General features: G+C 46.4%; 1 protein-coding gene and 1 long non-coding RNA gene across 2 annotated transcripts; one reads left to right on the top strand and one right to left on the bottom strand.

Moving 5' to 3' along the window:
• Window positions 1-30: 30 nt before the first annotated feature.
• On the top strand, window positions 31-14,856 carry ELK1 (ETS transcription factor ELK1). Its single transcript, XM_028522645.2, has 6 exons — window positions 31-226; window positions 7,342-7,615; window positions 9,595-10,044; window positions 10,681-11,100; window positions 11,770-11,871; window positions 11,957-14,856. The coding sequence occupies exons 2-6, from the start codon at window positions 7,406-7,408 to the stop codon at window positions 12,053-12,055; spliced, it is 1,281 nt and encodes a 426-aa protein (XP_028378446.1). The 5' UTR covers window positions 31-226; window positions 7,342-7,405; the 3' UTR covers window positions 12,056-14,856.
• Window positions 14,857-15,802: 946 nt separating this feature from the next.
• Window positions 15,803-16,076, bottom strand: LOC118498573. The gene is made up of 2 exons (XR_004901063.1): window positions 15,966-16,076; window positions 15,803-15,934 (listed from the first exon to the last, which is right to left on the bottom strand). It is a non-coding gene; the product is annotated as an uncharacterized LOC118498573 (long non-coding RNA).
• Window positions 16,077-16,836: the final 760 nt, after the last annotated feature.

Raw genomic sequence — 16,836 nt, 5'->3', positions numbered from 1 at the left:
AGGAAACGCTAGGCACCGCCTCCACAGCCCACGTGAGCTGTGGGGAAAAGGCAGGGGCGGCTTCTAGGTGTTGCCGCTGCCGCTGCTGCCACAGCCACCACCACCAGCCACCACCACCGTCACCACCGCCACCGCCGCCTTGGAACCCGGGCCTGGGGGGCGGTGGGGCCGCGCATGGAGCCCCCGCCCCCCGGAGCTGCCAACGCTGCCGCTGCCCTAAGCACAGGTGAGTTGGGGCCTGGAGGGTGGAGGGTTTGGTCCGTGACCCTCCGTATTCTTCCCGCCCCCGCACGAGGGATGTGGCTTGGCCCACAGCCCGCTGGTGTTCGGCTCCCCACCACGACCACCACTGATAGTGGACCTCCCTGTGGCATTGTCCCCTCCATTCACCCCTTGTAATGGATCTGACTGTGGCCTAATCCCCATTCCTGTTTAATAGTGGATCGGTCTGCGTGCTTATAATTTTCCCCGCCTCATTTTACAGTGGACTCGTCCATGGTCTTGCCCCTCCACCCCCACTTACTGGGGACCAGTCTTTGACACTCTCCAACTCTTTGACAGTAGGTCCGTCTGAGGGTGTTTCTCCTCTCCTCAACTTTCAGGGGCCCCGTCTGTGGCCTTGTTTGTTCCACGGCTCCTGTTTCTTGTAGTGAGTCAATCCGTGGCATTGTACTCCCTCCACTCCTCTTTAACAATAAATTAATCTGTGAATCTGTATTCCTATCCTCCTCCAATCCCCCCAGTGGATCTATCCATGGCTTTATCACACACGTGCGCTCACACACCATTTTCCAGTGAATCAGTCTGTGTTATATGCTTGTATACACATTCCCTAGTTAGCCCATTGCCCTAACCTCCCTCTTCGGTAGTGTCAGTCCTCTAGTCCTTGGGTTTCTCCCTTCCTTTTAATAGTGGATCAGTTCAGTGCTTTTAGTGCTTCATATCTCCCCATAATCAGTAGCCTAGTCCATGATCTTGTCCCCTCTCCTTTTAATCAGTCCCTGTGTGATGACTTTTCTCTCCCACCATTATTATGCAGCACTCAATGTACTGTTTTACACTCCTTGCCCAGTAAACAGTATAAGCCTTTACACCACCACAACCCCACCTTTGCAGGGGACCTGCTCATTGGCCTTTCTGCTACCCGTTTGCTTGCATTCACACCCCCTCCCCTCTCATGAGTCCAGTGCTTTGCAATCCTTCCTCCAGGAGGGTCAACCTTTCACTTTTATTCTGCTCCCCCCCTTTCCTTGTGGTGGCTCAGCCGGGGCCTTCCCTGACCACCTCCCACCTTCTTAATAGTGGATCAGCTTATGTGCTGGTTGAACTCAGGTCTTTTTTACTCTAAAACACAACCCCTTGTGCACACTGTTAACCATTAAGACATTCTTCTTCACAACAATAAATGAATATATTAGTGATAATGCTAATAGTAGCCCATATTTATTGAACACCTACTAAAATTTATTGAGTTCCAGGGAAAGTGCTTTATATTAGTGAGCTCATTTAATCCTGATCATAACCCTACTAGATAGGTACTGAGGAAACTTCGATATAGGCAGGCTAAATACCTTACTCAAAGGTGACCCAGTAAGTACCAGGTTAGGGTGCCCTTCAGAACACAAGATAATTTTTGAGGCTCTTCTTTCTCACCTCATCCCATCCTATGTGCAGCCCCACTCCTTAAAAACCACATCAGTTCCATCTCCAAGCTTTTTGCTGTTCCCTCTGTCTGCAGAGCTGTCTGCATTGCACACCTTGTTGCAGCATCTATCCACCCCCAACCCTAGAAGATGTGTGACCTTAGTGATTTAACCACTTTCTCTTGGCACCTGTTTCCTCATTTGGAAAGGGGAGGGATCAGAACTAGAATCCTCTCCAGTGTAAATAAAGAATATCTGTGACTTAATAATGAAACAAGTAATCTCTCTGGCCTTATCTCTTACACTCCCAACTCTGTTCCAGCCACACCAGCCTCCTCACTTGTCCTCAAACACACCAGTGGTCCAGCCTCAGGGCCTTTACATCGGCCATTTCTTCTGCCCACAACACTGTACCCTTGATCTCTGCATGGTTCCTTTTGGGGCTCTGTTCAAATGTCACCTAGTCCCTGACCATCTAAACTTGAACACCTAGCAGGAGTCAGACCCCTTCTCTGCTTTACTTCTCCCTTTGCCCCTTATTACTGTCAATCAGACAGTATAGTATGCCAATTTATTGTGTTGTCTTTCCCCATCAGGAGTCCCGTGAGGGCTTACAGTTTTTGTCTGCTTAGTCACTGCTGGGTCTCCAGTACCTAAGAATATACCTAGTATATAGTAGGTGCTTAATACAGATTTATTGTGTGAATGAATGGGAAAAATAATTTCAGACAAATTGGGGGGGGCACGTGGGGATGAGGAGGGCATATGAGAGCTAATTAAGAGGCTAGCTAGTTGGGCCCTGGCTGGTGTAGCTCAGTGGGTTGAGTGCTGGCCTGTGAACCAAGAGGTCACTGGTTTTATTCCCAGTCAGGGCATGTGCCTGGGTTGCAAGCTAGGTCCCCAGTAGGGAAGCGTGTAAGAGACAACCACACATTAATGTTTCTCTCCCTCTCTCCCTCCCTTCCCTTCTAAAAATAAATAAATAACATCTTTTTTTTAAAAAGGGGGCTAGTTGGTTGGGACTGTTCATTCAGTTACTGAGCATCTACTAAGTACCAGGTACTCTTCTAGGCACTGAGGATGTGGGAGGAAAGAAAACAGGCAGGGATTCCTGCCCTTGTGGAGCATATATTTGTTAAAAGTGCAGGAGACAGACCATGTAAATGAAACAAATAAATAAAATTAGATAGTGTGTTAGACAAGTGCTAAGGAAGAAAAATGAAGTAGGGAAGGTAGGAATAGAATATTAGGATGGTTGAAATCTTAGGCACAGGGCAGGCCTCATTTAGAAGGTGACTCTTGACTTAAGGCCTGAAGGAGGTCAGGGAGGGAGACATAATGTCTAGTGGAAGAGTACACTGGGCAGGAGGAAGAGTTGATGCAAAGGCCCTGAGGTGGGATTGTGCCTGGGATGTTTAAGGCACACAAAAGAGGCCATTGTAGCTGTAGCAGAGTAGAGGGAGGGGTAGCAGATGAGATCTGAGACATGATGGAAGCCCAGTGGTCATGGTGATACATAAGATTGTGGGGAGGGAGAAGGGTGACACACTGGGGCATAGCTAACATTTCTTGGGTGTCTGCCATGTACTAGAGATACTTTTCTAAGCCCTTTACCTACACTGACATTTAATCCTTACAAAAGCCTTTGAGAGTAGGTGTATTTTGAGGGTAATTTACTTTGAGAAGGAAAGATCCCCATTTTACAGATGCAGAAACAGACTCAGAGGTTGAGTAACTTGCTCAAGGTCACACAGCTAGAACAGGGCAGAGGAGTATAAGGCTGAAGACCCAGAGAGAACAGCTTTGCAAGGGCTTTATTCAATTATTCGGTGTATTGGACCACAAGAGGATGAATTAATTTTTCCTGGGAGATACCAGAACTTGATTGTGAGATAAAGGGTTCATCGAGTACTGGAAGGGGGAAGGGCATTCCTGGCAGGGAGGACAGGACATACATATCCTCAGAGATGGGAGCTGGGATGGACTCACAGGGTGCTTGTGCCCATATTAGAGCCTTCGTACATGCTGTTCCCTCTGCCCAAAGCACCCTTCCCACAGATGTCAGCATGGCTTGCTACCTCTCCTCCTTCAGATGTCTGCTCAAATGTCACTTCTTCAGGAAAGCCCTCCATAGAGAGCTGGTGTTGTAAGGTGGCTAGGATCATTGACTGGGTTTGAACCTTGGCTCTGCCAACGTTCAGCTGTGTGACCTTGGTTAAGTTGCTAAACTTCTCTGTGCTTCTATTTCCTCATTTGGAAAATGGGAAAATAATAATGCCCACCCTATAGTGTTGTTTTGAGGATTAAATGAGTAAAATGGTTATAGCACATAGTAAGGGCTGTATCACTGGTTCCTAATTTTAAAATTAATGTTATTATTCACAGCATGCAGGTTAGTGTCTAATAGGCCTCTGAGACTGACCATCTCCAAAATTGATCTCCTCATCTCCCCTTAAAACCTCTCTCCTGCAGTGCTCCCATCTTAGTTGATCCAAGCTCCGTCCTTCCAGGCCACAAGCCTAGGATCGCCCTTGGTTCCTCTCTCACCCCCATTTTATGTCAGCAAATCTCGCTGCTGCTGCCACCACCATTTCTCACTTGGACTGCTGCAGTAGCCTCTTTAGCCACTAGTTGGTTCTCCTCACAAGAACCAGAGGGATCCTGTTAAATCCAAGTCACAGCCTGTCACCCCTTTGTTCATAACCCTCTCGTGGCTCCTGTGTCAGAGTCATAGTCCTTATAGGGCCTGGAAAAGGCTCACTCAGTCTGGCCCCCATTGCCCCTCTGGTCTCATCTCCTACCACTGTCCCCTTGCTCCCTCCTGGCCAGCCATGCCAGACTCCCTGCTCTTCCTCCAACTTGCCTGGAACCCTCCAGCCTCAGACCCTTTTGCCCAGGCTGTTTCCTTGCCTGGATCGCTGCTCCCCAGGGCATCACAAACCTGACTCCTTCACCTCTTTTAGGTCTTTGCTCAAATGTCACCTCCTCAGTGATGACCCTCCCCTGCCAGTCTTTTAAAAACTCTTCTCCTGTTTCATTTTTCCCCATAGTTCTATCATCATCTCACATTCTTTACTTGTTTATCTTGCTTTGTGTCTGTTTTCCCCACTAAAATGTCACTTGCACTAGAGCACCTGGCCCACAGTAGGCACTCCATAAATGCTTGCTAAATAAATGAGATGAAGAAAGGTAAACACATTCAAATAACACCAATTACTAGAACTCTTATAAGGGGTCAAATGGGAAATACAATAATAAACAAAATATGAAATCCTGTGTGCTATTAAGGCTTGAAGCAAACTCAGATTTTACCTGAATTGATAGGTTCTGTTGCCACTGAAGGAGGAACTGCTAAAATTGCCTGTGTTTGCCACCAGGAGTCCCCCTGAACTCTCTGTGCCTCTGAAATAAGCAGGCCTTTGAAATAAACTTAGCGAGGGCTGCAAAGCCAGGACTCTAATCTGCACACTTCATGGCTCTATGGCTTGTATAATTGCCTAAAATTGTGTCTGTGGAATGAACTTTGAAACAGCTCAGACATAAGAGGCTCATACCATATATTTAATTACAGATTGAAGAATCAAGCTAAAAATAATAGAGAGAGGCTCTTTGAAATCTGATTTGGAAGGTCTTATTCTTAACCCAGCAATCCCAGCCAGTGACCAGCTGACGAAAGCTCATTCTGTAAAGACCAGGAAGTTCAGCAAAGAGAGCAGTTATAGGGGGACAGGGAAGGTCCTGTCCTCTGTAGAATGGGCCAAGGGCGAGGTCAGTGTGCAGCAGTTAGTGTGAAGGGAAATTTAGCCTAAGGGTTTGAAAGCTTAGACAGCTGGAACCTGGTTACCTGGGTCCAAATCCTGGCTCTGCCACCTAAAGCTGTGAGGCCTATAGACATCATTTAGACATTTTGTGCCTTGGCTTGCTCCTCTATAAATTAGCAGTCATCAGTACCTACTTCCCAGAGTCATGGCAAGGGAGAAATTTGTAAATACCTGTAAAAATAACAGTACAGGTTTATATGCCCTTATCTGAAACCCTTGGGGCTAGATGTTTCATAATTTCAAAATATTCGGATTTTAGAAAGGTAACGAGGTGCACATACAAGATGTTACATAACACCCTTAGTGGGCTCCAAAATAGCCACATTCAGATTTCTGCAGCAAAAAATGTATGAACAGTCACACTAAGTAGGGATCAATAAAGGCCACAAAGGACCTTGTTTTGTTTCAAATCAGGTTTTGCTGCCAAAAGGGTTACAAAGAATCCTTCTCTTCTTAGAGTTTTTTGGAATGGGGCTAAGGGATTATGAACAAATCAGAAACTAATACTTGTTTAGAGTTTATCATACCCCAGGCATATTATATTCATTCTATACAATAACCCTATGAACTAGGTGGTATTGTTATCCATATTTTACAGATGAGGAAATTGAGGCACAAAGAGGTTAAAGAACATGCCCAGGGATCACACTGCTACCAAGCTGCAGAACCAGGCAGAATTCCAACCCTGGCAGTCTGGTTGTAGAGCCTGGGTAATTGTCCAATAGGCCATATTGCCTGACTAGAACAATGCCTGGCATGTATGGTAGTTATGGCTGTTATCAAGGAGAACATACAGAGACAGGAACAGGTCTGAGGAGTGTGGATAGAGGGACAGGAGAAAGCAGGCATTCAGTTCTAGAAAGGTCTTATAAAGGCTAGACCCCTGGGGCTGAGACTCAAACGATGAGGAAGACTTCTACACAGAGGAAGGGAGACCTACATGGAACGAACAGCCTTTGAGAGGAGCTGGCAGAAGGAACCTCCTGGAAAAGTGGACGTGTGATTTGGTAGAAAATGCAAATGAAAATGTTCAGGTGAAGGGCATTATACTAGTTTTCTATTCCTGTTGTAACAAATTATCATAAACTTACCTGCTTAAAATAACAAATTTATTATGTAAGTCAGAAGTCCGGCACAGGTCTCACCAGGCTAAATCCAGGTGTCAGCAGGGCTGCATTACTTTCTGGAGGCTCCAGGGGAAGATCTGTTTCCTGGTCATTCAGGTTGTTCACAGAATTCAGTTCCCTGATGTTGTAGGATTGAGGTCTGTGTTTCCTCACTGGCTGTCAGCTAAGGGCTATTCCCAGGTGTAAGAGGCTACTGCCACATTCCTGGGCTCAGTACCCTTCCATCTTCAAAACTAGCAATGGCAGTTTGAGTCCCTCTCGTGCTTTGAATCTCTTCTGCCTCTTCTGTCATCACATTTCTCTGAGCTGCCTTTCTCCCTCTGCTTTTATTAAGAGTTTCTGATATTAGATTGAGCTCACCCAAATAATCCAGAATAACCTTTCTGTTTTAAGGTCTAGAACCTTAAATTAATCTATAAAGTACCTTTTGACATATAAGATAATATACTCACAGTTTCCAGAGATTAGGATACAGACATCTTTGGAGGGACTACAGTGTGTCTACTATAGTCTTCCCTCTGGCCTCCAAAGATTCATATTTGTCCCACATGCAAAATTTATTTATCCTCTCCTAATGTCCCCAAAAGTCTTAACCCATTACAGGGGTCATCCAAAGCTGGGCTGAGGAACTTAGAATTGAGTCTGAGGGTCTTTAGAGAATGATGATGGGCTTTGGGGACAGAGGTGGAAGCAAGATGGCATGAAAAGAATCCTCCTCCTGCTGACCTCTCGTCCATCCTGTGCCCACAGACTCTTGGCTCTGAGCCATCTACCCTCCAGGTACCCCTGGGATGGCGTGAACACTACTCCAACGATGGACCCTTCTGTGACGCTGTGGCAGTTTCTGCTGCAGCTGCTGAGAGAACAAGGCAATGGCCACATCATCTCCTGGACCTCACGGGATGGTGGTGAGTTCAAGCTGGTGGATGCTGAGGAGGTGGCCCGGCTATGGGGACTGCGCAAGAACAAGACCAACATGAATTATGACAAGCTCAGCCGGGCCTTGCGGTACTACTATGATAAGGTAAGGCCTCAGAAAGTAGGGCTGAGGACCCCAAAATTTATATCAGTTATTTCATTTTCTTAATCACTATAGCTATGACTTTGAAACCAATATTAAACTTGGCCATTTCTTACCCTATCCTGTGGTACTCTCAGACCGATGTTGGACTCCCCAAAACATTTTTATCTGTTATTTTCTTGTCTTACTGCTTTGGCTAAAACCTTAAAAGTCACACTGTCCCACCATGTCCCACACATTTCATTTTCTTACCTTATTCTTATAGCCATAACTTTTGAAAACACTATGAATAATGACTTTTCTCATCCTGTGCTTTGGAACCCCTGGATCACTCCTACACTCCACAGTTGTTGTTTTTTTTTTCCATAATCTGCTGTTATTCCAGTATAAGAAATCCAGAAGATTCTTGAACCAAAACCTCCATGACAGTATCATACTAACTTTTCCTTATCTCATCATCTGAGACCCTTAACCTTTTCATTAATTATTTTATTTTCTTTTGTTATCCTTTAGCTAAAACCTCCCAAACAAAATATATAATGTCAGTTCCACACCCCATCCTCTTGTGTTTCCAGAGAAACACTGGTCCACCCCAATATTTATATTAGTTCTCTTATTTTATCATCTTATTCCTGTAGCTACAATTTGAAATGTTCCTCATCTTATCCTCTCAGACTCCCACACTAGTGCTGAGTTCTCCTTCTCCCCCAATATTTATACAAGTTATTTATTTTATTTCTTTACCTGACACTTCCAAAACCACATTAATGAATATCCCTTTTCATTCTTTTTCTGAGAAAAAAACCCACCCTGTGACATACCTGACCAGCATGAAGATATCCCCAGGGTAGCCCAGCACCACTAACACCCTCAGAAGCCTCTTTTCCTCCAGAACAGCCCTGGACCTATGCGTACACCGTTAATCATTTATAGCATTTATTCCATTTTTCATATTTTACTCCTTTAGCTCAAACCTCCAAAACAATATTAATAATGAGGTAACCTCACTGTGCTCTGAGACCACCAGAACATCCGTGACACTCCAAGACCCATCCTGAAATATCCCAAACATGCTCTGTGACCCACCCAAGCCAGCCTTGAGATTCTCCCCCAAATTTATTATTAGTATTTTAATGTTCTTGTCTAGTTGCTATCAGTTAACTTCATTTTCTATTTGCCTTAGCTTAAATGTCCACAAAAGTATTAAGAATGTAGCTCCTCATCCTGACCTTGCCCTGTTCAACGTCTGCATCAATAGCTTTAAATAATCCTCTATATTAGTAATTCATCACCACATTCTATATTACTTTAGTCTCTTCCAACATTTATGTCAATTACTTCATGTTCCCGTCTTACTGCATTAACTAGACTCCAAACCTGTGTCCTGGCAGCCACCCCCAAGGCCTGACCCTGTTAACCCTAGATACCCCTGGTTCTTGGAGCCAGGAGGAAAGCTTGTTCCTGCACCTACTTCTCTAGGTGGGCTCTATCATGGAGAGGAGCCACTAGGTGTGTGCGTGGGGAGGTATCTGAGATGGGGGCAAGGGAATTGGACAGATGAAGGTGAAAAAGGACAGAGGGAGACTTGGAGGGGGATGGATTGGGTGAGACATGGAAGGGAGACGGAAAGAGAAGGGCAGGAGGCCACAGGAAGAATTGTGGAGGAGGGGAGAATTGAGAAAGGGGAGAAACTGGGGCAAATACAGAGGGGGGATTGGGATGGGGAAAAAAGAGAGGGAGAAACTGAAGGAGGAGAAGGGAGGAGTCCAAAATTGAGAGGTGTGTGAGATGTCAAATGGGCTGGGAGGGGGAACAAATGGGGAGGCAGACACAGAGGCGGGATGGTATATGTAAAAAGACAGGAGAGGGACCTGAGAGAAGACTCTAGGAGACATACCCTTCCACTGTCCCCCGAAGCCACACCCTCCTTGCACCCTGGCCTTTTCTTCTAAGGCCCCCTATCCTGTCTCCTCCTTTCCCAGAATATCATCCGCAAAGTGAGTGGCCAGAAGTTCGTCTACAAGTTTGTGTCCTATCCCGAGGTTGCAGGGTGCTCCACTGAGGACTGTCCACCCCAGCCTGAGGTGTCTATTACCTCCACTGTGGCAAATGTGGCCCCCGCTGCTGTACATGCCGTCCCTGGGGAATCTGCCTCTGGGAAGCCAGGAACACCCAAGGGTGCAGGAATGGCAGGCCCAGGTGGTTTGGCGCGAAGCAGCCGGAACGAGTACATGCGCTCAGGCCTCTATTCCACCTTCACCATCCAGTCCCTGCAGCCACAGCTACAGCTGCCCCTGCATCCGAGGTCCATCTCAGTGCTTTCCAATACAGCCTCAGCAGGAGCAGCAGTGCCCCCTTCGGGGAGCAGGAGCACCAGTCCAAGCCCCTTGGAGGCCTGCCTAGAGGCCGAAGAGGCTGGCCTGCCTCTGCAGGTAAGGGCTAGAATATGGAAATTCAGTAAGAGGAGGGATGTAGAATTTGTAAATGAGGATGGGTAAGAGAAGGGACATAAACATTCTATTAAAGGAGATATAGTGGAAGGAGAGACACAGGTGCCTTTGAAGAAAGGGTTGGGGAGATGGGCTATGCTGATACTGAGAAGGTAGCTAGATTAAGTGTGCTTACAATTAGTAGTACACCCAACTTGTTTTAGGTGCCCTGAACCTATGTGTTTGCTTAATACACTGTTTCTTTCACTTCACTCCTGTAATCAACTGCAGGGCCTTTTAACTCACAGGTTTGGGGGGATGGGCCCCAGAATTTGCATATTTATTAGTAATTTTTAGGTGAGGCAGATGCAGCTGGTCCTTAGTTTTTTAGAACTACCGTTTTTCAAGACTTGGGGTAATATCCCCAGGAGTCCAGCCCCGCCCCGCCCCATCCCTAGGGGCAACCTTGCCCTCAAGAGAAACTGCCCCAGAAGTAGCCCTTGTTCCTCGGCAAAGTCCCAATCCTGTTGCAGGACCTGCTCCGATATGCAGTTATGCCCCTAGTACCAAGTGCTGCTTTCCGAGGGAAGTCATTGCTTCGCCATCCCAGCAATCCATACATACTCCCTCCTCTCCCAGGTCATTCTGACCCCGCCCGAGGCCCCGAACCTTAAATCAGAAGAGCTGAATGTGGAGCCCGGGTTGGGCCGGCCACTGCCCCCAGAAGTGAAAGTAGAAGAGCCTAAGGAAGAGTTCAACACTGCAGCCAGTGGGGAGGCGGGGTTTGTGCCGGAACCCCCTAGGCCCGGGCGGGAAGTCCCTCCTGCAGTTGTTATGGAGACCGCAGCACCCTTGGGCAGCCTCGGGGCTTCCACAGCTTCCAGCACAGAGATCCCCCAGCCTCAGAAGGGCCGGAAGCCCCGGGATCTGGAGCTTCCACTCAGCCCTAGCTTGCTAGGTGGGCCAGGACCCGAACGGACTCCAGGATCGGGAACTGGCTCCGGTCTGCAGGCGCCTGGGCCGGCATTAACGCCATCCCTGCTACCTACGCACACATTGGTGAGTGCCTGCGGAGGGGCGGGGCTGGCTCCCTGGACAAATGGAATTGTTTGGCATGGGGCAGGGGACGAAGAGGCAGAAGATCGACCCCAAGGGCCTACGTGGTTATCTTATCTGAGTGAGCTGGAGGGTGCAGATACAGGTTGATAAAAGAAGGGCAAGAGTGAGGCTCCAAGGCTGAGGGATCTCAGTCAAATGAAGGGAAAGTCTGGGAATTTTTGTGGGTGGAGAATGAAGGAATGAGAGGCCGTGTGTGGGAACTGTTTCTCAGTTGGGGCTTGGAATGCAGAACCTGAGCGGGACTTTTTGACCTAGGATTTGCTTAGTGGGTTCTGTGAGGTAAAAGGTAGAACATAAGAGTTGGGGGTTGAGCCTGAGCTTTTGGGATAATGACTCATACGGTTTGAAATCCTCCTGTGGACAGCGTCTTGTAGGTGGTCTTACCCAGTGAGGCTGGGGTGGACTTTAAAGAGTTGGGACGGTTTGTCAGTGTAAAGTTGGAGAGATCTCACGGACACAGCCTTAGTAGTTATGGTGTAGGTCTGTGTACTTCTAGGGACTAACCTCAGAAGTCTTAGTAGAAAATCTGGTGGGGCATGTATCAAGTTCCTTCCATTTTCCCACACCTGCCCTCTGCTTACCTGAGCACTGACCACTGCTTTCCCACAGACCCCGGTGCTGCTGACGCCCAGCTCGCTGCCCCCCAGCATTCATTTCTGGAGCACCCTGAGTCCCATTGCTCCCCGTAGCCCGGCCAAGCTCTCCTTCCAGGTATGCTCCTCTTCCCCCATCTCGGAGTGAATGAGAGAACCTAGCATGGTCCCTATCCATGACCTCTCTCTATTTCTGTTCCCAGTTTCCATCCAGTGGCAGCGCCCAGGTGCACATCCCTTCCATCAGCGTGGATGGCCTCTCCACCCCCGTGGTGCTCTCCCCAGGGCCCCAGAAGCCATGACTACCACGACTACCACCACCACCACCACCACCACCTTTTCTGGGGTTACTCACACCCTGAACTTCTCTCCAGCCAACTGTCTCAAGAACAGACTCGTGCTATAGTCATGGTGGGGTGGGGATTCTTAGGAAGAAAGATTTCTCAATAATTTTTCCATAGAAAGATTATCTATTCTCTATTCTTGGTCAGTCTCCCAGTGGCCGCACTTATACATCTCCTACTGCAGTAGTGGGGATGGTTTATTTATTTATTTTTTGATGGCCACTGGGAGGAGCCTGGCCCAACTCTTTTCGGGGCAGTGGTGAGGACATCTCCAGCTTCACATTTTGTCCCCCAAGATGAGACAGTTGGGGTCTGGCTTGAGAAGGACCTTTCTTTATTTATTTCTCAGCCTGCCCTTGGGAAGCTGAGGGAGCCTTGTCTCCATTTTGGGGTGTGGGTAGAAGAGCTAGCATGCTGTGGTTTCTTATTCCTGGCTGTCCCCAAGGGTCCAGGAAGAATTTGTGCCATTAAAATGGTTTTGGAGTCTTGACCAAGTCAGACTCACCCTTGGAATAGCAATTCTCACCACCACCCCCCAGCCTTTTTCTCAGACAGCCTGTCCTTTATCAGCCACCTTTTTGGCCTGGGATGAATGCCCCTTTTATTCTTCTGCCCCTGAGAAGCCATTCCCATATCTGCCAAACTCCTGGGGTCCTGCCTCTTACCTCCCAATGGAGGGTTATTTGGGGGAGTAGTCCCCGTCTGGGGGACCCTTCCAGCCAGTACTCCAGGTCTCCCTGTCCCCTACCCTCTGCCATTTTGATAGTATAATCTATTTTTAAACAGGGCTTTTCGATAGGGGAGAGGGGTCATCTCTTCCTATATCTGAGATGGGGTAGGTGGGAAGGAAGGGATGGGGGTGTATCTTCCTGCCGCCCCCAACTGTTTATTTTTGATACCAAATGTGTATTTTCAGCTCCCTCCCTCCCAGCCCCCCAATTTCCTGCGGGCGGGTACAAAGGACCCTTTAAGTGTCCCTGGAGTTGGGAGGGAGGAATAGAGGGGCATAAAGCCTGTCCCGTATGATTTCCAGGCTGGAAAGGGTGGGTTCAAAGGACTCCTGGCTCACCACCTGTCAGCACTGGCCCAGCCCAGGCCTGGAGACCTGGGGGTTGGTGATTTGGGGGACGGTGCTACACCTGTCTCCACTGTTCAATTTACTTCCCCCAAAATGGATCATTTTTTTTCTAAGAGTCCCAGAGAATAGGGAATTGTTCCTGTAAATATATATTTTTAAAGGTGATGCTGGAGGCTGCTAGCATTTCTTTTCCTGATGTTATGAGGGCTCAGCGTGACTGGCATTGCCGTGCATAAAAGGTGATGAGGGTGTGAGATTGACTGTGAGAGAGAGTGTGTGATTTCTGCATCAGAAACAGTAGAGACTGCGGCTTGGTAACTGGGTGTGAAAAAGAAACTGTACAAATCTGTGGTTGCGTGTATCTGTGTGTGAAATCATGTGTGAGAGAGTAGAAGTTACAACCACAAACTTGACATTGTGTTTGTGTGAGAAATTCACTGTACAAACGAATGAATAAGATACTATACAAGAAACTGGTGATGCATGTGAAGTAATATTTATGAAAAGATAGTAGGGACTGCATACCAGCCACTGTTTGACCAGGTGATGGTGAACAAGACAAATGGAGTGATCAAAAAAAGGTGTGAGAGCCTGTCAGCTTGTCAGGGACTATATGTAGGCAAAAAACTTCATGGTATGTAAACAGGTATCTCAGTGTTGGGAGGTGGATTGTGTGTGAAACTGTTCATGCAAGGCTGTTGTATCAGTTAAAGTCATGGGAGTATATGTGCAAAGTTGATTGTATGAGAGAAAATGGCTGTGAGGCCAAATGGCTGCCTGACACACAAAATAATGAGAATGCATGATTTATGTGTATGAATATTGTTCATGTAAGAGTAGCAAAGACTGAGAAACAAAAAATGGCTGGGGCTGGGAGAGTATGAGAGGCTGCAATTGTGTTTATACATGCGTGTGTGCATTTATACCTAGAACTAGTAAGAAATTAATCGACAGTTACTACTGCAGTCTAGCCCACAGGTTCAAGGACTGAAAGGAAGAGAAATGATGGGACTGAGTGTGTCTGAAATGGTGCAAGAGGCCCCATAACTGTAAGGTGATAAGAAATAAAGTCCACGCTGTGTGAAAGAAAATTGAGCAGTCGTGTGAGAGTGTGGGTCTGTGAAACATTTCATAACAGAGTATAAATCAGACTATATTTTTTGTGAAAAACAGACTGCAAGACACTGAGAGACCATGTGATTGGTGTATCCAGGAAACCAGCAAAGCTATAGTTGAGCTTGAGGCTACATGATAAACTAACTGATGAAAATGATGGTGTAAAATGACTAAGATGGACCCTGAGAGACTGTGTATAAGGCTTACTGAGAACCTAGTACAAATTGTGTATTAGTGATCACAGATGTCAGAAACTGACTGAGGGAAAAATATCATAACACTGAATGGGTGACTGAGGCAGTACCTGAGAAACTGGCTGTGTGGCTGTGTGTAAAACTCTTTGCAAAACACTTTATTAAAGCCTATAAATCAAAGACTGGTATGTTGGAAGCTGCTTGAGAAGAAATGTGAGACTAGGTGAGTAAGACAATGTCTGAGATACTGTGTGATTATGTATATGTGTGAAACTTAGTTATAATCAAACTGGATATGTGAAATGGGGCCTTGAGTATGAAGAAGTAGGGGAGATGGTGATTTTGTGTGTGTGTGTGTGTGTGTGTGTGTGTAAGAAACTTCATGAGAAACTAGTGGTGGCTGTATATCAGTGACTTTGTATGTGAGAAAATGACGGCCTAAATCAAGGGTGTCAGATTCATCTTCACTGGGGTCCACATTGACCTTGCAGTTGCCTTCAAAGGGCCAAATGTAATTTCAGGCTGTATAAATGTAGCTACTCCTTAACCAGGGGCAAGGAGCTCGGTGCTGCCACCAGGTAGAAACAAAGTGCTGGGCTGATAAAACAAGGTGGAGGGCTGGATTTGGCCCGAGGGCCTTGTGTTTGCCACCTATGGCCTAAGTGATTGAAACATGAAAAGGTGTGAGTCTGTGTGCACTTGGAAAACTGAACTGATGTGAGTAAATATTGGTCATATTAACCGAATGAGACAGGCTATAAGACATGATTGTGTGTATGAATTGTTAGTAGGAGACGATCGTTAGACTGGGACTCCATGACAGAGAAAATGACTCCTCGAGTGAGTGACTGAGAGAATATCTGAGAAGCTGAGTGATCCTGTATGTATGTGAGCTGTTCTTATGAGATTACAGTAGAGGCCATAAATCCAGAACTGTGTGTGTAACTATCTTTAAAAATAGAGGAAATGATCAACACAGAATGAGAGTGCGTGAGAGACCATGGAGTAAATGTGCCAGGCCTATGAGAAAATCCCCTGGTTTGTCCTCGTCCTTCTCAGGCCCCTTCTCCTCAACCCCTGTGCTCCATTTCCCCTCAGTTCTCCAAAATTTGAAATGCTGGACTTCCCCTGTGCTTTGCCTTGGTTCCCTTCCCCCTTCTCAGAATTCTGGTCCAGTCTGGGCACTTGAGACACTATCCCCCCACCCCCACCCCTGTGACACCCATATTTTCCCCTCTAATCTAGACTCTCCCTCTTAGCAGTTCACAGAATCTCTTGAGTTTTATTTCATTTATTTCTGCTTTCAGCAAATCTTTGTTGAGCTCTGCAGGCACAGCAGTTAACATACCAGACAAAACAACTTACCCTCGTGGAGCTGGTATTTGAGAGAGGGCGACAGACAAGAAACCTAAATACATCATACAAGGTGGCAGTGCAATAATTGCATTGCTAGAGACAACTGCATTGCAATTGCATTGACAGACAAGACTCACTCTTTGTTTAAGTAAGAAATCTGCAGAGTCATTTTATTGCCCAAATATGTGGGAGAAGAAGAAAGCGCTGACAGTCCTCTTCCACAGTGAATCCTATGAGTATTTATTTATACAGTTTAGGATCAAAGGAAATACCAGTTATAACATTATTACCAGGGCAGTGGATGATTAGATAAAGCAGCCAACCAGAAGTACAGGTTTCTCGAATTTGTTTTCACAAGATAACACAGTGCTAACGTCTGAAGTCTTAGAATGCTAACAAGACCTCTTTGTTCAAAGCAAACTTTTTGAGACAGGCTTCTATTATCAGGAAACAAGTACATCTCAGTGTCAACACACCTTATCACCCATAAAACAAGATTAATATTCTTGAGGAAGTTCTGTTTTAACGGTAAGCCTGGCTAAATCAAATTCTTTTATTTGGTTTTAATGTGCAGAATGGTATTTCTCCCTCTGAATGCAGGGAAGATTGCCTTCCTACCTTTCTTAAATGCCTTATTGTTATTTTAAATATTCTTGTTTTTAAGATGGTTCATTAATGGTTATAAAAAGATAGCAAGTCCATGGAGCTTAGTTTTACCTGCATGGAAAATGGGTTGAAGAGGAATTAACAGTATAATAAGCATGTAGAATAGTTTTCATAGATGAGACCTACAAAGCAAGAGTGGTCAGGGACTGGAATGATGGTTCTTTAAGTGTGGTCCCCAGAGCAGCAGTGTCATTGTCACCTGGGAGTTTCTTAAAAATGCATGTTGTTGACCCCAGACCTGCACGATCAGAAACAGGTGTGTTCCAGGAGTCTATGATTTGACCAACCTTCCAGATGATTCTGACACACACTAAGGTTTGAGAATCACT

This window comes from Phyllostomus discolor, chromosome X (assembly GCF_004126475.2).
Source record: "Phyllostomus discolor isolate MPI-MPIP mPhyDis1 chromosome X, mPhyDis1.pri.v3, whole genome shotgun sequence".
Lineage (NCBI taxonomy): Eukaryota > Metazoa > Chordata > Mammalia > Chiroptera > Phyllostomidae > Phyllostomus > Phyllostomus discolor.
The sequence above is the reverse complement of the archived record's forward strand: the minus strand, read 5'-3'. Positions and strand labels throughout refer to the sequence as shown.